General features: G+C 37.2%; 1 protein-coding gene across 9 annotated transcripts in view; it reads left to right on the top strand.

Moving 5' to 3' along the window:
- CARMIL1 (capping protein regulator and myosin 1 linker 1) overlaps positions 1-25,302 on the top strand; it is a 261,243-nt gene that overhangs the window by 144,292 nt on the left and 91,649 nt on the right. For 8 of the 9 annotated variants that reach the window (XM_039857092.1, XM_039857088.1, XM_039857091.1 and 5 more), the window contains 9 exons: positions 268-354; positions 5,533-5,636; positions 7,924-8,001; positions 8,133-8,209; positions 11,107-11,211; positions 14,416-14,485; positions 24,190-24,271; positions 24,946-25,045; positions 25,147-25,201. In XM_039857092.1, the coding sequence (XP_039713026.1) occupies positions 268-354; positions 5,533-5,636; positions 7,924-8,001; positions 8,133-8,209; positions 11,107-11,211; positions 14,416-14,485; positions 24,190-24,271; positions 24,946-25,045; positions 25,147-25,201 (758 nt within the window). The remainder of the gene's footprint in view (positions 1-267; positions 355-5,532; positions 5,637-7,923; positions 8,002-8,132; positions 8,210-11,106; positions 11,212-14,415; positions 14,486-24,189; positions 24,272-24,945; positions 25,046-25,146; positions 25,202-25,302) is intronic. The other variant, XM_039857089.1, reaches the window with a different exon arrangement.

Raw genomic sequence — 25,302 nt, 5'->3', positions numbered from 1 at the left:
ACAGGACTATGAGGAAAAGGTGTACTTGGTACAAAGGCAAACATGTCTAATGGTAAAATTTTGATATTATTATGCTTAATTAAACAACCTTTTCTCCTAGGACAGAAAGAAAGGGAGGCATGATGGTAGATGATTGGAAAACAAGGTCTGACATTAGAAAGGCAAAAATGATCCCTTATATTAGAATTAAATTTAAATTAATATTCAGGTCTTGTAAAACAAATGAAATTCTGAGAACTTGAAAATTTTAATACTTTTTTTCCTCAGGTATATCCTCTTTAAGTATTCAATTTGCCAAACTCCCAAAGGGATTGAAGCATTTAAATTTATCTAAAACCTCATTGTCACCCAAAGGTACAGTATATCTTATTTACTTAACTTTATGTCTATAATATTTCTGTTGTGCCATGCTACCTTAAATAGTTAGAATTATTATGCAGTTATATATACTCTGGTAGTTTTAAGATAAAGAAATTATGTGATTGGAATTCTGGTTGTGTAAAGCGAAGTGCTTTCAAAGTTGAGAATAGTTTTGAAGTACATGTGAAGTCGTTAACTTCTTTAACTTTGAAACATGGAATGCCCCCCTGGCCTGGCTGCCTCCTGCCTCCTGCCTCACATTCCTAGAGGCAATGGGTTGTATTTCTCTTGGTTCATCATAGGAGAAGCGATAGCCTCCCTGCTTCTGCAGGTAAATCCCCCTGTCCCCCACCCAACTGTTAGCTGGACCGTCTGCTCTACAGAAAACTGCTGGGCCTCACTGTCCAGTCGCCTCTTCTACTTCCTGCTCTGGGAATTGTCCCCTCCCACCCCGTTCGCCCCTGACTCCAATCACCCGCCTCTCACTTTTCCAGTTGCTCATCGAACGTGTCAGTTCTAATATTTTGCCACATCAGCACCCCACAGTAACATTTGAACTATCACTGCATACAGCATGCCTTTGTACATGCTTTTATTCTCTTTGAAAAGTTTTCTTTCATCCTGTGTAGAGACAACTTATAGTCCTTCCCCTCCTCCTGGTTACTCTTTCCTGTATGTCTCCTTTCCTACCCACACGAAACACTTCACTTCTGAAACTTCTGGTCACCAGATGTTTGGAGGTTTTTCCCCACACCAAGCGATTCTCCGACACCAGTCACCTCAATTCTGATGTTGTCTACCATAAGTTAAGGGCTCAGTCCCACCAGACTGCTGTCCTCATCCCCTTCTGCAGACGTCAGTTCAAGCCCAGGTTATCAGAAGTTCCAAAGACCCCAGCCTTGGGTTTGATTAATTTGCTGGAGTGGCTCACAGAACATAGGGAAAAACTGGTGTACGTTTACTGGTTTATTGAAAAACATGACAAAGGATACAGATGAACAGCCAGATGAAGAGGTACGTAGGACGAGGTCTGGGAAGGTCCTGAGTACAGGAACTTCTGTCTCCGTGGAGTTGGGATGCATCACCCTCCCAGTGTTGATGTGCCACTCACCTTGAAGCTCTCTGAACCCCATACTTTTGAGATTTTAGGAGGCTTCCTCACGGAGGCCTGATCAATTAACTCCATTTCCAGCCCCTCTCCCCTCTCTGGAAAATGGGGGTGGAGCTGAAAATTCCAAGCTCCTAATTACGGCTTGGTCTTTCTGGTGATCAGCACCCACCCAGGAGCCACCCAGAGTGGCCTCATTAGTACAAAAGATGCTCCTAAGAGATACTCTTATCTATTAGGAATTTACAGGGTTTAGGAGCCCTGTGCCAGGAATGGAGGGCAGAGACCAATATATATATGTTCTGTTACCGTTTACATCTCATATTCTTGGAGAACTTCAGTTTATTTTATAAAACCTTCTGTGTGACCATCTCTTCTGAGACGTCTTTCCTATTCCTGAGGCCTCAAGGGAATCTGTTACTTTTTTCTTTGTGTCACTCTGGATCACATATCTAACATATCTCACATTACTGTAAACATTGTGTCTTCCCTACTAGAATGGGGCCCTCATCTCCATATCTCCAGCACCTGACACAGTGCCTGAACCATTGTGAGAGTTTAATGGAAGTATCTTAAATTGAATTAAGTTGTCATTTCTTAAATATATCACATGATATTCCAGACTATGGAAAATGTTCCATCATTTACTTAGATGGTTTGTTATTGTACATTTAGATGGTTTTAATTCTTCAGTGATGCAAGTAATACTAACATGATTCCTATATCTAATTATTGGTTATTTGTTAATTTCTTCTTTAGGATGAACTCCTGTTAAGTAGAATTGCCAGATCAAAATGTTTGCACATTTTTTAAAGCTTATTTTGATACATATTGTCAAGTTGTCCTCTAAGTATTTTGTACAAATCTCCTTATACTCCCACCATCACTGGACATTATTCTCCTTTTTCATTGTTCATCAAGCATATGAGCAAAAGTGTTCTCATATTTTAATTTTAATTTTTTCAGTTATTGCTTAGGTAATTTTCCCCCCTTGTTCCTTAGTCATTTGTATGAAGAATTGCTAGTTCTCATCTTTTGTTGTCTATTATAGTGTTAATTATTTTTCTTAATTTATATGAATTTTCTACATGTTAAAAATAGTAACAATTTAAAAATGATTATATTTATTTATTTTAATTTATTTGTTCATTACTACAAAACAAATAGAGGGATGTGGTGATCATTTATCCTCCTGAAGGCATGTTTTTTGGTTCTGAGGCACCACTCGCTGAAGTCCCTGTCCGTCCAAGTGCGGTGCTAGGGAGGCTGGTCCTCAGCTTCCTCGTGAGGATAGCCCCACATTTCCCGCTTCCTTCACAAATAAAGGTCACCACGTTTATCTCTTCCCTGTAGTAACATATATGTACTTTAAAACGAGTGGTGTGAGAATTAATATTGTTTTATAATATGTGTCCTAATTTTAAGTCACCCTTCCTAAAGTGTATATTTTGAAATACTGTTTTTATATTTAAAAAACTGATTTCTTAAAGCTTTCATTATTCTTGCAGACTGTCACATAGGCTCTGAAGAGTTTGCAGATTCAAATAACTCAGATTACATTGTGGTTTTAAGGTTTTGTTGAATTTTATTAGCATTTATATTTTAGTTCTCTGAAAACATTTCTGTGTATAGCTCCATAATTCAAGAAAGACTTTTAAAATATCTCCATGATACCCACACTGTCTCTAATACCCTTTCTCTTCCTCAGATGTTAGCGAAATGTTAGTTTTCTGGATTTCTAGTAAATGTCCTGCTGGCTGCCAGATTATGTCAATGCATGGCCATCTGGTACCACCCTTTTCCAGCTGTAAACACTCCAATAATAAATGGGAAGAATGGTCAGAATCGCTAGACTGCCAAGAATCCAGGATGGCATGTAAATCTGTGTTGAGTTCGGGTTGTAAGAGCCTTGATTTTTTCCATCCTGTATTGTCGTAGTTTCCTGCTGCTAATGTGCTTGTTAACACAGGCCTCACGTGGGTGTGGGCTCACAGGCGGGGGAGGAAGCCTTTCATTCTTTGTCAATAGCATGAAGCTGAGCCGATAACATGATTCTCCCCGATTCTATTCAGATGTTGGCCAACTGCCAAGCGCTGGCACTTGTCAAGGAGCGTTTTGCCGTAGAGACTAATTTGACCTAATTTTAGAATTTATTTATTGAAGTTTGTTATACCTCACTAAAGAATGGTTTTACAAATAATTTTCTTGATGAGTCTGGTATTTTCCATGTTTTGGACTCAATTATTCCATTATAAAATACATTAATACTAGTAATAGGACAAACTGGAGAAAGTTGGCCATTTATTTTTTTATTATTTATTTATTTCGGGGGGTATTTAGCCATTTAAACAATCATAGTTGCTACTTCCAGAAATTAACCTTTTCTATAGGCCATCGCAGATTCCTTTTATCTACTATAATTAATCAAACCATCACCTCTTTCCCTGCCAAGCTCTTGTTTCTTACATCTTTGATAGTACTGAGCTCACTGGACTCCGATGGTTCAGTTGTCTGTGTTTCCCACTGTACTGGCTTTTAGAGGATGGGATAGTGGCCCCTGGGTCTCAGAAGCCCATGCACGGTACACAGTAGGCATTAAATAAAGATCTATTGCAATAAATAAATAACCTTGTGTAGCACTGAGTTTTCATCCCAGAGTTTATTTGGTTTCTTTGCTGATTGTCTTTGAACTTATTGAGGGCAAAGAATGGGGCTTAGTTATGTATATTTCCCAATCTCCAGCCTTTCATAAACATTTTGTGAGCACTTAATAAGTGTCGAGTTGATAGCGAAGAAATTTTCCTTGCAGTTAAATAAAGTTTCATGCTACCCCGTATTTTCTCCACACATGCCCAAATGTGGACTAACCCTTGAGAAATGGCTTAGGAGACTTTGTCAGACACTGGAGTCAGTTCTTTATCACTCCCCTTCAGCATTTTTCTTGGAGTGCCTCACTGGCTTCTGCTGGCAGACCTGACCCTGGCCCCTTATCCCAGTAGAGACCGTCCAAGTGTATACCCAAACCCTCTTTCCTGTTTCACATTAGAGTTGTTGAAACAAGCTGAAATATTCAAAATTATACTGAAAAATTAAAAATAATAATTTACGAAAGTATACTCAATTTAGAAATAGCCATATTTCTAGAATACACAATTTAGAACTACGTAGTTTTAGTAAAAACATGAAGAGCTTTGCAATATCCCAAATCCCTATTATCTTAACAGTAATCACTGGGACACTGTCTAGGACCTCTTTGAACCCAGTAAGTGACCAGACTCTTCTGGGCCCCCATTTGGTAGTGACATACCTCCTAGAGCCTGTACTCCCCCATTACAAGAAGTGGCCAATTAAACATCCACCCAGCACCCGGCCCTGACTCTCAGGCCTGTTACCCACATGCAACAGAACGTGGCTTTCTTCACAGAACCATCTTGCCCTCCTCGTATTCTTGTTTTCTGAGGTGGTATTACCAGTTTTGTTCAGTTGATTCTAACTTGTGCCAGTTATGTTATGTAAATAGCATGTAGAGTGTTAATTATCAGTTTTTCCTTTGGATTGCTTTTACTTTGTGTACAGATCATTTTTTCTCTGTAAAATCCATTTCAGTCTAAATTTTTCCCTGAGCACACTACATTCATTAGGGCGGTGCATTCCTGTATTAACTCCAAGTACTTTAAGTAGCTCAAAGTACCTGACTTTGCACCTGCATCATTTAAATATTGTACACTGTTGAGAATCTCCTGGCAGGATTAAGAGAAGGATTGCTTGCATCATTCTAAGACTTCAAAGTAAAATCCTTTCCATCCACATCAGAAGAAGTGGAGCAAAATGAAGCTGATTCCATTACTTTCTCCTATTCAGTGACTTGGTTTTGTCTGTGACTAACCTGTTTTTCCTGAGGGGATATCAAAAATGGCAGTCCTACTGAGCTACCTTTTGGGGATGTGCTTACTGTTAACCACAGTCCTGCACTTCGATGGGGCTGCTGGGCCACACATACTAACTCACAAACTTCATTTTGTTTCCTGGAGTGGAAATTGAACTGGATTTTCTTGCCGTTTCAGGAGTGAATAGCCTTTCTCAGTCTCTCAGTGCCAATCCGTTGACCGCCACCACCCTTATCCACCTCGACCTCTCAGGGAGTGGCCTTCGTGGGGATGACCTCTCGGTAGGTTTTTCTCTCCTTCCTGCTATCTTCAATGCAGTTGTATTTAAGAAGGCTAGAATAATTTCTAAAAATGGATTTCTAGCACATTTCCCTCCATCTCTCTTTATCATGACACCTTAAAATCATTTTGTTATGAACTTATAAAGTATTTTAAAGAGAAAATCCAGAGCCTTCATGTAGTCTGTCACATAACTTTTCTTCTCACTTAATATTACTGAAATTTAAGTTCTTTTTGGAAATACTTTTCCCAAAGGAATTTTTTTCTTCGTTTAGAAACATTATTGCACCTGTTAAAATTGCCTGATAAGAAAGATTGGAAACGTAGACTAAATTATTTCGTCATTAAGTAATATTGTTGGGAAGACAGGTGGGTTTTTTTGTTTTGTTTTGTTTTGTTCTTAGTTTGCAGTCAAAAAGGGATATTGAAATAAACTTCAGTCCTGTATTCCATGAGTGTAGTAGGGAAAGGGGAGGGTCAGCAGTAAAGTAGGGGCCGTTCTTTAAAGTTTGAGTATAAAGGAAAAAGCTTCCCCCCAATGATAATGAGAGTTTTTATGCAGCTGAATTGGTAATACAAGTGTTTGGTAGATCTTATTGATACAGTGGGTTAGGTCTGACCTCATCGCCAGGTGTGGTGAGGGGTCCCTTCTGGTCATCAGATAAGATTTTGAAGAAATACTCTCTTATCAGCAGGGCCTATAGCAAGTAGGCAGCATCGAAGGACTTTGATTTGCATTCCATTCTTTTATGGGGGTGAAAAACACTGTGAAATTTATTTTCATTTCTCTAATGTTTTACTTGCCCTGTAAGGCAGGAAATGTTGCCACAGTCCTTTCTGTAGTTTTTCCTTCTCCCTTCCACTTGAAATCATTTAAATAATATTTGTTTCCTGTTTTGCCATGACTTTAATGCATTGTCCAATTGTAGTTGTCACCTTCACTGATGACTCATAAATCTGCTCCCTCCCAAGATGAAAGAAGTCCAGTATGAAACCACCCAAACATTACAGTGACAAACTAGAGGAACCGAGAGAGGGATGAAAGAGGAGCATAGAGATGAAATAATAAGACTGCTAAAATACGGGCCAGGAGTGAGCCTTGTTCCAACTTCCTCTGGGGAGGGTGGGCTCCGGCCCCAGACAGGCTGCCGTGCACCAGGGGCTCACCTGGCCCTGAGCCTTCAGAAAGAGCATCCTCGAAGGGTCTGCCTATTCCCAGAAGTGTCCGCCAAGTATGGTCTTGAGGGTGATGAGACCTGGTGGCCTGGTGTAAAGCCACAGTGCCAGGCAAAGACAGATGCAGAGATCTTTATGTAAATGAGAGCAAAATTATATTTTCTGAGTCAGAACTTTTCATAAGACACTATTCCGTGTGTCTGGTTATTCTAAAGTATTTCCAGGCTAATCTTTTGCTCTTCTGAATTCCTTGGTAGAGAGGATTTTTCTCCAACATCATACAGCTAAGCCGCTACACTTACAGGACATCTCAGTGTAAGCGTGTTTGTTTCTGCAAATATCTGGTGGCATGCAGTGAAGCAAAGGAGAATTTATCTATTTATTTGGTGGCAGGAGCTTGTACTCAGTGTGGTACTGGTGGACTCTGGCAGTTGCTACTCAGACAGAGCAATTAGAAAATAACAAAGAGCTGTTGATTTTACTGTTTTGATGACCTAGCACAAAGATAAGGGGAGAATTTAGGTATTGTGCCTCCTTGAAACCTGAAGTGTTTTAGCTATATGTGAGATTAAAACAACCAAAACCTAACTAATAGTACTGACAGGCCTTTTCTTGTTAGATTTTGGAAGTAACTAAGGATAGAAAAATCACTGTGTTGGACAGGAGAGAGTATATAAATAGCCTGAGACCATCCTATGGTTCAAATTCCAATTAGTGGCGCCTTGAACACTTTCAAAAGTGATTAGCATTTTGATAGGGTGACTGCCATTGAGGTGGTATTTCAATCTCAGCGGTTAAAATTAATTAGCACTGTTCCAAAATTATAAAAACGGAGCTTATCAGGAAAACTAAGTCATGTGTAACAGAAAGACATTTTGGCAGCCATGATTTCATTTGGCCTTTTTTTTTTTAATGTAAACATGATTTTCTTTTAAATATTCTTTGGATCTTTTCTGCTCAAGAAAGGTAATGACATAAAATTCTGCTAATCCTCTTGGTAAGAGTAGAGAATGATTCTGGAAGGATTTAGGCAACTTTATTTTGAAATATTAACTTGCACTGTGTGTATGTATTTCTTTAGCCTAACATATTTGTTTTTATTTTTATCTTAAGTACATGTACAGTTTTTTGGCCCAGCCAAATGCCATTGCTCATCTGGATTTATCCAACACAGAATGTTCCCTGGACGTGGTAATGTTTTTATATTGCTCTGGGGGGTCTCAGAACAGCCATTTAGATGGGATTCAAAGGCTTTCTCCCAAATAAAATATTCTCTTAGACCTAGAAATATGTGAAAATAAGAGTGCCTTATTTCTTTCTAGGTCTGTGGCGCTCTTCTCCGTGGATGCCTTCAACATCTAGCTGTGCTCAATCTCTCCAGAACCATCTTTTCTTACCGGTATGAATTTAGTCCTGCTATCATTATTATCTAGGAAAATCTTTCTCTCAGAAACAGTTGTAGCAATATGAAAACAGAATGATAAAGGATGAGTGAGTGAATGTTGTACATGGAAGAAGATGGCTTTAAACTATTATCTATGAATACTATGCCTGGAAAGTTCAAGTTTTTGTTGTATCTTTTTTTTTACCACAGTTTGATGTTCTTATCAATAATTCCATCCTGTTTATGTGAACTCTATAAAATGCACTATTTCTCATATGTGGACAGGTACTCTCTCAATATAGTAAAGACTTTTTTAGAAATTTCTACAGATATTTCTTAATGATGAACTTGGAAGTAAATATAAACTACCTCTGGGGAACAAAGAAAATACTCATCCCAAAACTCATGCATTTTAACCTGTAGAGTTGAGTACCTCTCTTCTATCATCTTGACCTAGAATTGTTTGCAAAATAGGGCATAAAATTAGAAACAGCAAATATTCACATACAGCAGCAATTTAGACTGGAGAGAGGATAAAGAACTATGAAAAGTACGTGGGTTATATAATATGGGATCCTGGGCCAGTTCAGTACTTAACACTCATCATTATGACCACATGTCATAAACTTTTAATAACATGGAGAGTTGCTTAATATTAGAGATACCTCCATTTTTACTAGTTAACTTTTTAAAAGCTTTTATTTTCAAAGGAATAACCCTCACTTATGTGGAAAACTTAGTTATCCAGCGCACTTTCTTCAGCAGTTGTGCCTCACAGTTAATTATTGTGTTTTAAAGTACTGCTGGACCATTACTTCAAGAGTGATGTAAATGTTTACAATAGCAAGAATGTGCCACAAATACCTCAATAAAATAATATCAGAGTTGAGAATTTTCTTATACTTTGTTTTGAGGGCTTGAGATCAACCAGTTAATTCATACATTCGAAGGCAGCTTACGAAGTCACGCCCAGGTGGAGCTGTGATTGACTGAGGAACTGAATTAGAAGGCGATATCATAGACTATAAAGATTTTCCATAAAATTAGTTCTTTTGAGTTCACAATACTGTGAATTCTGTAATGACTGGTGTTCGGTAGAGCTATTAAACTTGTAGAGCAGAATTGTGCTAACAAATTGCCTTGTCTTCCAAATGAAAGGTTGTGATTAAACTATTTAGTACCCAGTACCTTACCTAGACATAATCATAGAAATCCCTTAGTAATTATCTTGAAATTGCTGCATTTACAGTGAATTACGGACTGTCAGCTGGGCTATTCACACTTTTGTTCACAGATAATTTCATAAGAGCATCACTCAGGATAGATGAGGTTGTTCTACAGTAACAAATGAGCCTCCCAGCTCAGCCCAGCCCCATTTCCATGGCTTTCAGCAACGGTAGTTTTGTGACATGTCCCTCATGGGCTGTCCACATGACCTTCACTCTGAGAGGCTGAGAGGCCTCTATCTAGAACACTGACAGTTGTGTAGCAGAGGAAGAAGAATCGTGGCCTTGCACGTACTAGCTGGTAAAGCCTCTCTCTGGAAGTTACACACATCACTTCTGCTGTGTCTGATGTCCCGTTGGCCTCGGACTCAACGTGCACATGCCTGCTGTCAGCAGGGTGATGAGCATCCTCGTCTCTCAGAAAGGGACAGTGAATATTTGGAAACTTTGAACAGTCGACACCAAAACAGAGTAGTCAGAGGAGAGCTGTATTAAAAAAAAATTTAACCACATTTGCTCATCGAAAAACGAATGGGAGATTACAAACATTTTGTTTCAAGATCTAGAACCAGAGTTGTTGGAAATGTCTAATATACATTCTACCAGAATTACTTCCTCTTATGTTTATTTTTCATCTTCTTAGATAGACATGCTGGTTGCTTAGGTATTTCTTCTCAAATAGCATGAAATTGCCTTGTTTTAAAATCTTTTTCAAATATTGACAGGTTTTCTGGGACCTCTGTGTGTTAAATATTGATGAATCTTATTTGGTTGAGCTAGACCACTAGGATGGCCTCTGCCCTGAGATTCTGTGAATCCTTCCATAGAAGATGAGTAACCATCATTAAATGGACATCTACTGTGGATCAGGCTAAGTGCCTTACACAGGGACTTATTCAATTTTCCCACCAATTCTATCAGAACAAAACAGGCAAAGTGCTCACCTTCCAGCTTTGATTCTGGGATCTTATTTTTCTTGAATTCTCACAGTGGTGTCGACTCCGCTTTCTAGCTGAGCTGTGTGATTTGGTCCACTTTCTTCCCACTGTAATAGAAGGGACATTATTTGGAGGTTATAGCCATTGCTTTTTGGAGGTTTTTCTTTAACTATTTTAATATTTGTCCTGAAATTACTAGATTCGTGATAGAGATATAAGAACTGAGCAGGAAATTTGCCATGCAGGCTTCATGCCACTCAGACTTTCTGTGCTGTTCCTCAGCTTAACATCAGGTCACAGTCTTGTTGCATCTAAAATTATTTCCAAATGTAGGTGGTGATTTTTAACATTCAGTGTTATCCAGTGGGAAAACTCATTAGATTGTTGAGAAACATTTTCATTGACATCTTATTCCTTAAAAACCCAAACATGGAGTTTTGTGAAGTTCTATAGGTAAAACACAGTACAATGAGTTCATTGGCCAAAAAGAAAAGGAATAAATTGTTTTAAGGACTTAATATGATGTCTTAACTTTTCTTACATCATTCCTTTAATTGTATTGGATTAGTTTATTTAGCTTTTAGACATTTTGTTTCTTTTTACCTTTAACTTTCTACTGAAGACGTAACTGATTCACGGATTATTTCACAGTGCTGGAATAACCAATGGAACAGTTTTGCCAGTTTGGAAGTCAGGTGCTGAGATGGAAGTGTAACTGTCAGGCTGACACTTGTGTTTTGTTTTTCAGGAAAGGAAAAGAAGTACCCCTGACTTTCAAGCAGTTTTTTAGTAGTTCTCTGGCTCTGATGCAGATCAACCTTTCAGGCACAAAACTGTCCCCTGAGCCCTTGAAGTGAGTAGTAAATTCATTTTCTTCGCAGTTCTTAGAGTTCAGCTTGTTATTATGAATGTGCTCGAGGGAAGGAAAAGACGTATAATCCTAAGACAGACAAGGCAGATGAAAATGTCTTTTTACTTTGGGACACAAAAGGAAGTCAAATTCTTTGTGATTACGTTGTGCACTATTGATATTATTGCATCTTATACGAAAAAAGAAATCTTTCTTTGGTTTGTGACCTTGGCATTAGTCACTGATTTTGTATAAAAGTTGTGTGTCCAAGTACTACTGCTTTTATATTAACCTCTGTTTAGTCCATTTTAGGTATAGATAGTCTTGTGTGTCTCTTTTTTAATCAATGTTTATTCTGTTATACCAACAGTAATAATTAAAACTACACACACATGTGTACAACAGAATTTTTAGGTGCTTTGGTTTCTGAATTACCTAGGTCAATATAGGCTATCTTTTGGTGTTTTTTACTTGGCAACCAACTCATATTATGGATTAATATCTCTAGTGTAGGTGTAGTGGTGAAGTTAAACTTTTTAACTAAGTTAAGGTTTGGACGTAATTTATCATCCTTGAAATTTCTGTTCATCATTCCCGGAAATAATCAAAAGAACTATAGGATGAAATTCTCTGAGGATAAAGAACATATTTTCAAGTATGTGTGAATATGTACATTGTCAGATATGTTCAAATGTTCAGGTGTTCCTCAGCTGCCATGTAAACCAGCACTTAATTTTTCTCTTGGAATTTGTATGAAATGTTAACGTCAATGTCTGCTATTCATATTACTAGAATTAATCTTCATCTAATTTGTAAGTTGCCTTTTTTCTTTTCGAGAGGTATAAGATCTTGATTATAGTATTCCGTATGACTAAAACAATGGATGTCTTTAAGAACAGTAGATCCAGTCAGGTGCTAAAAAACAACCTGATGTTATAGCTGGCCTTTTCTTTTTAAACACTAAATTAATATATTAGTGGTTTCCCAGTGTAACAGCTGCAAATAGTAAACGCCTCACGATTAGGCTGTTTGCATGGATATTAATAAAGCTATCAGAATCAATATTCTGAAGGGGGGGACCCATTATAATGTAATCAATCACACTCATTAATTATTCATCCATTCAGCTAATATTTATTGATCATTTACAATGTGCTTGATACCGGAAGGGCACTAAGTAGAAAGCAAAACCAGACTCGATCCTTGCCCTTATAGTGTATTAGAGAGAGGTTGGCATCTTCACAGTGGTTTTAGTGTTAAGGTATGTGTGTTCTGATTCTTTCAGTGTTGTTGATTCTCTTAAAATATAGAGTAGTTCTTCCTCGATTAGCATAATTGATTGTAAGTGAATTCCACACCACAACAACACCGGATTAACTGTATTATAGATACAGATTTGTAAATATTACACTTCAAAGTTGTTCTGTAATTGTTAAATCTTATGACCTGTGGTCATTTGTGGGAATGTTTAATTATGTTAAATCAGTAGTCTCTTCAGATCTATATTTTACTCAGTAAAAATTTTAATATGAGAAAAAAGGCTTCCTTATTGAAGATTCTGTAAACAACCTTCAGTTACATACATTTAATGTCATGTTATAATTTGAAAAGATATAACAAACTGAGGTGCTTAGGTTGACCTGTGAAGGGTGGGATTGAAGTGAATTTCAAAGCATGACCCTAAGCTGGACACTGGGCACTTACGTGTGGACTGTCACCATTAGTGTTGACAACAATTGAGGGAGAGCATCATTATTCCTATTTACAGTTGAGGAAATTGAGGCTCAGAGAAGCCGAATACTTTGTCCAAACTCCCTGTGGTAGCAGGTTGGGTTCCTGGGAAGTGAACTTTGAGATGGAGGTCAATACGGCCCCCAAAAAAGAAAGGGGGAAAAAACCACTTTTTGGGAAAAGAGGAACACTGTCACAAGAAATTGAGCCGAAGCATGCAAACAAATGAGAGCACCCAGCCTCTCTCATAGGACAGTGTTAGATTAGGGGCCTAGTGAACTGCATTCAGGAAATAGACAAGCTCTCCCTCCAGCCTCCTGACCAGCTGGGGTTTTTGTAGTGGGAAGCAGCCAGGCTCTTGTGCTCTGTGCCCACTGCGGGGTTCCTTTCAGTGGAGGGAGCCAGGGAATTAGTGGAAGGGGGAAACCTCGGAACTGGCATCAGATACTCTACCTCTACCTCTCCCTCAGCCTCGCCCTGGGGCTTTTGGAGCATGCTGGCTGGAGGTCTTTCCCACAAAACATTGAGAACAGGTGGTCACTCCAAGGTAGGACATGCCTTCGTTCCACTCTCTGGGACTTACTACCGCCTGTCCCCTGTCACAGTTACTTGCACACATTTGTTCCCCTTGCTTGAGGGTGGAGCCCTCTCTTGCTCATTCGTATTCCTCACAGGGCCCAGGTGAGATCCTCTTTTCCCTGCAGTGGTATTTAATGGATGTGTGTGCAGGTGTGGAATTTTTTCAAGCTTTCTCATTGGTGTTGGATTCTGTAGGACTGACGGAAGTGGAATCCATTCATTCTCAGAGAGAGAGGGGACCCACATGGTTAGTCCAGTCTCTTCAACATGCAGATGACAAAAGTCTTTTCCAGAGTGGAGATGTAGTTGCCTGTGACCAACTGCCAGACAGGCTCGCAGGATCCCGTCCTCAGGCTCAAACTAGAGACTTGTGCCTTCTCCCTAGTGCTGTTCCACCCCTAGCCATACCACCTCTGTAGGTCTTTTAATAAACCTGTCTAGACCTAAGGTCACATCCTGGCATGCTCCAGAGCCTGACTTCCTCGCTAGTACACTCCTTAGGAAAAACCAGCTTCACTTGGCTACTCTAATAACGATCGCCTAAAAATATACTAAACATTATTAGAACTGTCCTCAAGTAGACGCAGATGGGAATTTACCTATGATGAGCACAATTTAACTTCAATGTTCAGTTAGGGGTACTGCGGTTTATCTGCCCAGGAATAGCAGTCCTGTCGGGTTTTGCATTTATGATGGACCTGCCCCGTGTCAAACGGAAGAATATTGCAGCATCATTTTTGCACTGCTGTCGGAAGACAGAAATGCAGTTGGCATTTTAAAAAGTGAAGTAGTACTTGGTGCTTGACCTGTGATTCAGAAAAGGCATTCTTATTCTGTGGGTTTTATTTTAGTGGAATGTGTGGGATCTGTATCTCATGTGTGTGTTTCTTCGCTCAGGGCACTGCTACTGGGCCTGGCCAGTAACCATAACTTGAAGGGGGTTTCTCTCGATCTCAGCAACTGTGAGGTAAGAATGCCTGGACACTAAACACTGGAAGAGATAACAGCCTCAGCATCGCTTTGTCTTTTTCCTGGAAAAAATGTGATACTGTGATTTCAGAGGATGTAAATTAAGCAGGAAAACATATTATAGAAGTTTCTAATGTTCTGTATTTTGCAAGTTTTATTTATAAACAGCTACAGGATCCCCATTCAGAAAGCATTCAAGTGTGTTTTTAATGACTTTTGTTTTAAAATCCCCATTCTTGGTGCCAGTTTCTTAAGTATTTCACGATGAAGCCTTGAGATGTAAAGCCATTATCATGAAAAGTGTAACGTACAGCATTCCTTGCAGGGGGGAAATGTGTATAACCTAACTTCAGGTATGAAAGAGAATAATGATCATGTCACTAATTTTATTTTTTAATACCTTGATTTAAAACAGGAAAATTAAGATGCTTCTTAAAATCGTAGCAATTCCAAACACTTCCTGTCAAAGAACTCATAGAGAAGAATTGAGACTAAAAGCCTCTACATTTTAGAGGGACCTGAATTTTACTATCTTGACACTTTTAGTTTGTGTGGAGATTAGTAAGAAATTTCCTGGGTACATTCACTGGCCTCTTCAGAGCCTGACTCTACCCAGCATGTCGCACTTGGTCTCTTTTCGGGGCTAGCAGTGGAAGTCTTTCATTCCTGTTCCTGGGCCTTTATGCCTGCCGTCCTCCCTTCCCGGGCCCTCTCAGAACACCCCTCCACTTCCCAAGGCCTCCCTCCCTTCAAGGATCTAACTCAAGTCCAGTTTCCTCCACACCTGCATCAGACTCTAGGGTTTGATCCAGGTTTGGCCCTTACTAGCTGTGCAGTCCTGGATGAATTAGCTGATATCACTTAATTTCTGTATCTGCAAAATAGAGACGATAGTGCCTCTCCCTGTGAGTTGTTAGGAGGTTTAAAGTAATTGGTCTTTGAAAAGTGCTTCATAGAGTATCTGGGACAAATAAGATTGTTTGCTCTTGTTTACATGTCTGTTGCTCAGATTTCTTTTCTGACTGCATCAGCCCTCTGTGACCTTGTTCTTTTCTGGTTGCTTAATCCTTAATGATGGTGACATGCATTTGGACGCTGACGACTGAGTGCCTTGCACAGTTATTAAATTGGCTCCTGTAGGCTTTCCCAGCTAGGTCATAGCTTTCTGGAGGACAGTATTTTTGTCTTACTTTTTTGTGTTTCTCTTACCTCCTAACAAAATGCTAAGCACCAGGCCAACACTCTGTATTGAAGATTAATGCTTTACCTCTCTGAAAATACTGGTAACTGACAAGTCTGAAATCATACCATATACATTGTTAGTGGAGAATACTTTTTTAGAAATTTCGACTAGGGTGAACACCACCTGTGTGTGATGGACTAGTCATTTTGTTAGGGAAAAAACTCCTGCATTGTAAAATTTTTGTGTGAAAATCAATACTTTTTTATTCATTAAAAAAGGACCATCAAACAGAAACCAACTGGTAATATGAATTATTAGTTTACCAGCAGTTTATTAAGGGTAATGCCAATAACAAAAGCTTTTTATGGGGAGAGAGTTAAGAATGGAGATGGGAAGGGTTATTCCATCAAAAAAAAAACACAAAAAAACAAATTGGTATAAACTCGATTGCTCTATCAGATCAAACTACTAATTAACAATGACCTATATGTGGTTTTACTATCCTGATTAAATATTAGAACTACTACCAGTATAACATCTTTAATTTAGTTCTGTGATCAAAACTGAAGTAGATAGTGGTGCTCATCTGGTTCCCACACGTAAAGATGAGAAACTGAGTTCTAAAGAAGCTGAAATAATCATGCTCCCTAGAGGCAAAGCCATAATGAAAGTACACCCTCCTAATTGTTCTTAATAATAATATTGATACTTGTTAGAATATTAAATCTGATTAGATAGTCTCTTAAATAAGTTGATAAAGGCCATATGCCCAAAGAACTTGTTTTTTAAAGTCCTTTGGCATCCTATTGGGAATACTTTCAAAGACAACATTATATTAAGTAAGCTATATAAAATCCACATTTTTATAGGTCAAAAATGGCAGACTGTTGGCAATTCCATATGCCAGTAGGTAGTAGACTTTTTCTTTTATAAATTTTTCTTTTAAAGGAGGAATCCAGATCAAACGATTGCTCTGTGATGGTAGGACTGACCATTACTATGCTCATAATTCCAACTTCATATTGGCCATTCATTTGTAGAGTGTAGGACAAAGTAATACTGCCGATGGGGAACCTTTAAAACTATCTTAGTACTGTGTTCTTCTACTATCTTATAGCTGGACTCACAATACTGGTGACCACTTTTATAAAGTTATACGTTATATTGCTGCTCATGAAAATTAGTGAAACACAAAATTATTTTTCTAAACTAACATGTCTTATCACCTTTTTTTCCTTAGGGATAGATGTCCAAATTTAACAGAGTTTCACTTTATTCATCTCTGTGATATAATACACCTTTTTCTTGAAAGATATTTGGGCCTACGATATTATCCATGTAGAATGCTTGGCACTTTGAGTATTAACTGCTACTGTTTAATCATTTGGTACTTCAGAGTTTAGATAATGCTCTCAGGAAAAAAGCTTTCACTAATTTGGAAGTTTCAAATTACACATGTGTCTTTTTTTTTCCCCATTCATTCTCTATTTAGTCATAGTATACCCAGTCCTCTCTACTCTTAGCATGCCAGTCAAAATCATGAGGGAATTCAGCACTTAACTTTCTCTCATGATCAGATAAATTCTTCATCTGTGGTGGCAGTGAATGAAACTTCTCCCTGACAACCTAGTCATCTTGGGAAGTCATTTCCACAGGGTCGACTTACTACAGATGAGGGGCTGACATACTTGAAAAGAGTTTAATGTCTGAAGCATAATCCTGGCTGCTTCTGCTGTGGGTGCCATGCAAGTTCAGTGCCTCCTACAGGTGCCTCTAGTACAACAGTCTACCCAAGCCATGGCGCAAAGAACAAATATGAAATACCTTAAAGTCTTTTTATATTTATAAAGAGATAATTCGTTTATTTTAAAGAAGCTATTGTCTGTTGATTAATTTTAAAGTGAGGTTATATGGGTGTCATAGAAAGTAAATGACTATCATCTGAGATGGTGGGTGAGTTTATTGGGAAAGAGAGAGGAAAGTAGCCTTAAATAGAAATTAAAAGTATATAGATAGGAAGCTTAGAATAACTTTGCTTAAACAAATTATTTTTGATTTTAGCATATGCTGGTTCCATTGCTATTCATTCTCACCTTTCCTCATGAGTCGTCCTCGTAGTATTTTGGAGTATTTCTGTATTCCCCTGAAAGAGGCGTTTTACGTTTATTAATTTGAATGAGAGAGATTTATACTTTATGCTGTTTGTAAAAAGTATCATGCAGTTATTTAGAAATTACAGAGTTACTTTCCTACAGCACAAACACTATTGTTATTTGGAAACTTAAATCCCAAATTTTGGGCTGTTTTCTTTTGGATCTTTGAGGGCTAATCTAACAAGCACGGATATTAACTTTTTATTTACAGATAAGTTCTATATTTAGAGAAAAAACTTCTTTGTTCCCTAAGAGGTTTCATATTAATTATGTTATCACTTCTCTTTTTCCTTGGTCTTTTAGCACCAATATTTAATTTTTTTTATTACAGTTGACATTCAGTATTATTTTATATTAGTTTCAGGTGTACAGCATAGTGGTTAGACATTTACATAATTTACAAAGTGATTCCCCTGATAAGTCTAGAATACCCCTGACATGATACATAGTTACTACAATATTATTGATTGTATTCCTTATGCTGTACTTTACATTCAGTTGACTGTTTTGTAACTGCCGGTTTGTTCTTTTTAATCCCTTTACCTTTTTTACCCAACCCCTCAACCCCTCCTCCCATCTGGCAATCACCAGTTTGTTCTCTATATCTATGAGATTATTTCTGTTTTGTTGATTTGCTTATTTTGTTCTTTAGATTCCACATATAAGAGTGAAATCATATATATCTTTCTCTGTCTGTCTTATTTCACTTAGCATAATATCCTCTAGGTCCATCCATGTTATTGCACATGGTAAGATTTTATTCTTTTTAATGGCCAAGTTATATTCCATTATATGTATGTACCACTTCTTTATCCAGTCATCTATTGATGGGTACTTAGGTTGCTTCCATATCTTGGCTATTTAAGTAATGCTACAGTGAACGTAGGGATGCATATATACATTTTCGAATTGGTGATTTGGGTTTCTTCAGATAAATATCCAAAAGTGGAATTGCTAGGTCATAAGACAGCTCTATTTTTAATTTTTTTGAGGAACCTCCATACTGTTTTTCACAGTGGCTGCACCAATTTGCAATCCCACAAAGCATACACCTGGGTTCCCTTTTCTCCACACCCTCGCCAACACTGTTTGTTGATTTACTGATGATAGCCATTCTGACAGGTGTGAGGTGATATCTCATTCTGGTTTTAATTTCTCTGATGATTAGTGACATCGAGCATCTTTTAATGTATTTATTGGCCATCTGTATGTTCTCTTTGGAGAAATGTCTATTGAGATCTTCTACCCATTTTTTATTTGGATTGTATTTTTGGTATTTAATTGTATGAGTTCTTTATAAAAACCCCTTATTGGAATCATTGGCGAATATTTTCCATTCAATAGGTTGTCTTTTTGTTTTCGTAATGGTTTCCTTTGCTGTGCAGAACCTTTTTAGTTTGATGTAATCCCATTGTTTATTTCGTCTTCCGTTCTCCTTGCCCGAGGAGTTATATCAGAAAAAAATGTTACCAAGAGCAACATCAGAGAGTTTACTGCCTATACTATGCTGTTTTCATTACTGTAACCTTGTAGTATAGTCTGATATCAGGTTCGATACCTCCAACTCTGTTCTTCTTTCTCAAGATTGCTGTGGCTATTTGGGGTCTTTTGTAATTCCATATCAATTTTAGAAGATTTGTTCTAGTTCTGTGAAAAATGCCATTGGTGTTTTGATAGGAATTGTATTGAATTTGTAGATTGCTTTGGATAGCATGAACATTTAACGATGTTAGTTCTTTCTATCCATGAGCACGATATATGCTTCCATTTATTTGTATCTTCTTCAGTTTCTTTTTTCAAAGTCTTATAATTTTCTGAGTACAGGTCTTTGGCCTCCTTGATTAAATTTATTGCTAGGTTTGGTTTTTTTTTAAGCAATTGTAAATGGGATTGTTTTCTTAATTTCCCTTTCTGATAGTTTGTTATTGATGTATAGAAATGCAACCTATTTCTCAATGTTAATTTTGTATTCTGCTACTTTACTGAATTAATTTATCAGTTCTAATAGTTTTTGGTGGACTATTTTGGGTTCACGGTGTATAGTATTATGTCATCTGCAAATAATGACAGTTTTACCTCTTCCTTTCCAACTTAAATAACTTTTCTTTTTCTGGTCTAATTGCTGTAGCTAGGACTTTCAAGTAATTTCTTTTCTATAAGAAGATAGCTCAGAGTATTCCTGGGAGACAAAAGAGTATCATAGCAAAGGACGGACACTTTGGAATCAGAAAGACCCCTTTTGACACCTGGCCTAGCCACTTGGCTTGCCAAGTGACTTACCTTTTTTCATTCTTCGTTTCTCACCTGTGGAGTGGGGGCGAGACTAGTTTGTGGGGATGGTACTGGGCACAACACTGAGCCTGGCATATGTGAACCATAATAGGGGGAGGAGAAAGATGACTACAGGAGCCTTATTTTTAATGTAAGACATTGCAGCATAGGTCAGTATTGCCTTTCTTAAAAATGTATTTAGAAGCTTTAAAATATTCTGTCTTTACAAAAACTTTTTTTGAGGATTGTCTTCAAAGCTAATTTTAAACCTTTTAAGAATTTGCTCTTCAATCTATAGTCACACCTGACTTTTGACACAAAACAGCATTACCTTCTTCAGCCAGATCTGCCTCTGAGTGGCCTCTAGCTGGTCCTAATTCACTTTCAAAGAGTGAGGAATTAGCATCTGTGCAGATGTTCAAAGAAATGTGTGTATTTCATTGCCTTCAAGATTATTTTGAAAGAAGAGTTTCAAAGCTGTTTTACATGTTAGTACTGATATTGGTTTTTTTTTTATAGATATTCTCTCCATGGATTCGTCTACCTGAAAGGAGGCAATGGGTCTATGGGTTCTGGCCCATTTTTAAAAATCTTACTAGTCTTGCTTCAAGAGAATAATAGAGATGTGTCAGGAAAATCTCTGGTGCTTTAGAGAAAATAGAAAGGCTAATTATAGCTAAGGATTGGCTGCAGGTCTGATGTGGAAGTTTATTTTCTTAAGGGGAAACTTGCCTGCACATTATCCATGATTTATTGCAAGGTGCTTTACTGATAAGTAGGTGAAAGAGCACCAGATACTAAAATTTGTAATGCGTAGTACATTGCAGCAAGTGAACAGAAATTTTTGAGGCAATTCCATTCAATTTGATAGTCATTCAACCAGGCTTTGAGGTATGAAGACAGGTTTAGCATTAGTGCTGTTACCTTTACATATCACTTTCCTATTAGGATAGAAAAGGAATGAAAAACAGAAAATGCTTCACCACAGGAGGCATATGTGAATCAGTGTGATACATGCAACTGTCACCTCAGGAATGACTGTATGTATATATACCTTTCTTAGGTTCTAAATTGCTTTTTGGCATCAAACCCTGTGTTAAGAAGATATTTTCAACTCGATCTTGTCAAACCATATTTTGTCCTTGGAGAAACCTATGTGAGAAAATTTCCCATGATAAAAATTATTATTTTTTAATTAAAATTGGAACTCCTATAGAAGAAAAGTGATAATTTTATATTTAAATTTGTGATATTTGCCACATCTTTTTAAATGACAAATGTTCTTAAGGAAGGAAAACGAATTATTAAAAGTTCTCTCTAGATTTTAATGTATTTGCTTTCCTTTCCACATTATGCATATGTGAGTATTAAATATAACTGTTCACTTAGAACTATAAGTAACATCTGGAATATTCCACCTTCCTTGAGTGAGAGGACACTTTTCTCTTGAAAGAAATGTGATTTTATTTTTAACATTTCATAATGTATTTAGTGATTCAGTCACATTTACTTCTCTCTGAGCTTGCTTTCCTTTAAACAATGCTGGTGTGTGGGATCCAAATGATGGTAATTTAAAAACCAGTTTTACATGAACACATGCAGACACAGCCTTTAATTATACAAATTCATTTAAAAGGAATTTTTATTTACACTAATGGAAAAGCTTTTACTGCTCGGGTAAAGCTTTGTGTTTGGGAGAATTTTAGACATCATATAACCTTTGATTCAATGAAATGTTCTTGGAAACTGAAGATTAGTATCTTATTTAAATTTTTGATTTTTTGGTGGGGGGCAAATTTAGTTGGAAGTGTTTTCTCTGATTCTTTGCTGTTTTATAATGTGTATTGATAGAGACTTTAGCTTCTCTATTCTTACTCTACTTACTGCCCATAACATTTTTTGTTTTTTCTCCTTGGGCTTTCCTTAGCTTGGCCATTGTGTAAGTACTATATGAATTGATAAAATTAGCACATTATTAATATACTTTATTTTTTAACAATTGAGAAATGTTAGTTTTATGAGTATGTGCTACAAATATTGTACTATCAGTCAAAAATTTTTATAAAAAACAGATTTGAGCACTTAAATGTCACTTTGAACTCTGTAATAATCATATTTTCCATTATCTATAAATGGGACATATTACTGTATTTTATAATAATAGAGAAATTTTCTTGTAGAAATTTTACTTCTCACAGAGAAATTGCCAACAGCAAGTAATGAAATCGTAAAGACTTTATGCACTTATGTTTATCTTCTCAAAAGTACAGTTTGTTTTTCATGCTCAGAAAATCAAATTATGTTTCTTCGAAGCGTTTGCCTAAATTATTTCTTGCTTTACCTTTGACACAGTCTTTATATACATTCATTTCTTTAACTATTAACAAGCTGTGACCTGGAACAGTGCTTCTCAAAACTCGTGGTGAAGAACCTGTTTTCTTTTTTTAAGTTTTTTAAGTTTGCAAAAATGTAATAAAAATTAATTATTAGAAAGATTTAAGAAGATACAGAAAATACAAGCTCTTAATTTTTATTAAGTGTAACAGACCTGAAATTATTATTACTAAGGTTTCTAAAATATTTATAGTCAATTTCTGTACTTAGTTTATCTGAGACCAGTAACAAACTGTAGACTGCCACTAGTCCAAGGACCACACTTTGAGCAGCACAGTGCTGGGGACAGTGTGCAGTGGTGTGATAAGATGGGCTTGAGGGGGCGTTTGGGTAAGCCTGAGCACTCCTGGAAAACAGCTAAGTGTAGTGTGATGGGCCTGCTCACTCTTGGCCACAGTTAGGGCCCTTCAGCTGCAGAGTGGGAGGAGTTTTGGTTCCCCTGATGTGTGTAGACCAGCTTCCAGGGGAGGTCTGCCTCTGAGTTCACTTCAGGCCCTTTGGAGTAATCTGTCGCCTCAAAAAGTAGGATAGGTTGAATTTAACGTATCAACTGACATACTCCTAAATAAAGGGCGATCCCAAAGATCTGTGCATAACTCTACTTAACATACCAGCAGCCAGAGAACTGGTAGTTTTTGGTTGGGAGTACCATACAAACATTGTATCTAAAATAGCGAATTAAAGATTCTTTAAATTATTACATCAAAACTTGAGCAAGTGGAAAGTAGCACCATGTAGTATCAATTTCATATAGAAGTTTATATAAATTTTAATTTTCTTAAGTGAATAGAGAAAAGCTGCCATGTTCCTTAGTATAAAATAGATTCCCAGTAAATGATAATTTCTTTTCTCCTATTAGATAGTAATTTTGCTGAGCAAAGGGGCCATAGATCAGGAAACTTTGCATTCTGCACAATGCTGTACACATAGTAGGAACTCAAATAGTTGCTGAATGGAAAATAAAAAGATTCTGACCTCTGTAAAATATGATTTTAGTTTCATCGAAAAAGTTGAAAAGTAATGGGTTTATATAGTTTGTCTTTCTTTTGGTATAAATTAGGTAATGAGATGAGATGAACAACTCTTAATATTGCTATAAGCCAACCATAATACTAATATTTCAGATTAATCTAACATCTTTTTCTTCTGTGGCTCAGTGCATTTGTGCAAATCATTTTGTAACCACCTTCAACTGTTTACTCCCTGCTTTATAATTGTGAGTCCTCACACCATTTCTGTAGAACAGTTAGGGATGGGTCCTTCCTGGATTGATTGACGTTCAGAGTTAGTCTTTCCTGTCTCCTTTGCTTGTTTTGATGCTACCTGGTGGAGAGTTTTTTTCTTGAAATCTGTAATAATCAAATAAAGTAGTAACATTTTCTCATGTATAAAAAGGATTTGTTAGATGTCCCAATGAAGAACATTCTTGCGTGTTGATAGACAGTCTTGCCAATGGTGACCCTGGGTCGTCTCCATCTTCATTCTGTTTCTTTTTCTAATGATTTTTAGGTTGATGTGGTATGGCAAACAGCAGCAATGACGAGTGATTGGCTCTTTGTAATTGATGATAGCTTTTTTGGAGTTGTTAAGTTTTCGCTTTTCCTTTGGTACCCAGTTTAAGACTATATCTATCACCTGTTTTTAATGTTTTAGCTACACAAGGTGACAGCTGTATCTTGTGTTTGGTTTATGTTTCTCTAGCTGAGATCGGGAGGCGCACAAGTGTTGGAAGGCTGCATTGCCGAAATTCACAACATCACCAGCTTAGACATCTCCGACAATGGTAAGTCAGAAATCAGTAAAGAGAAGAAACAATATTATTTGAAGCAAGTTAATAAAGAGAAACTCATCTTGTAGCCCAATCTAGACAACACCTTTATAAAAATGTTATTTTACTGCTTATCTAATAAGACTTTTAAATTTAACAATGGAGTTTATTTATGGAATAAATCTGTGCTAAAGTCTTACTAAGTTGATTCCATGGCCAAAAATGCAAGATCTGTACAGTAAATTAAAAAAAGCCATTTAAAAAAATAAGTACATTGATAAAGGTCTGAAACTGACCTTTTGCTTCTTGCTGATAATAAAGTTGAGCCCTTATTTATTTTTCAGACACTCGTTTCATTAGCATCATTTCTGCTGATTGTAGTAGCAGGAGTATGACCCTGTTACATTTGCAGACAACTGCAGATACCTACCAGTGAACAACGTATTACAATCTTCTCTTAACAAGTGATGGGAGAGTTGAAACATTCTGCCATTCTCCACTCACAATTTCCACTGGCTTTATTTAGCCACTGATTGTTTAAGAGAATGTAGAGAATGAGTTTGTAGAGAATGAGTTTATCTCTGAAATAATCTCAGGAAAGTCATCCAACTGCATGTCGCCTTTGCTTAATTGTGTTCCAGTTGAGTTCACATGTGTTCTGATTCTCCACCTCCTCTCATCCTTTCCAGGTTTAGAGTCTGACCTATCTACCTTAATAGTGTGGCTCAGTAAAAACAGATCAATACAACACCTGGCATTAGGCAGAAATTTTAATAATATGAAATCCAAGTAAGAATTTTGAGTTTTTTTATATGACAATGATGAAAATAACCAGCCTCCGGAAAACTTTTGGTTTGATTCCACTGTCTACATCTTTAAAATCTCTTTAGAAATCTGGCACCTGTGTTGGACAACTTAGTACAGATGATTCAAGATGAAGAATCAGTGAGTATTATTTTTAAAAACTTTTGCCTAAAGTCTTTGTTACCATTCTTACTAGTTATTTCTACTGGGTTAATACTGATATGCTTTCAAATAATTTTATC

This window comes from Pteropus medius, unplaced genomic scaffold (assembly GCF_902729225.1).
Source record: "Pteropus medius unplaced genomic scaffold, Ma_sr-lr_union100, whole genome shotgun sequence".
In the NCBI taxonomy this organism is placed as follows: domain Eukaryota; kingdom Metazoa; phylum Chordata; class Mammalia; order Chiroptera; family Pteropodidae; genus Pteropus; species Pteropus medius.
This window is presented reverse-complemented; position numbering and strand designations above follow the sequence as displayed.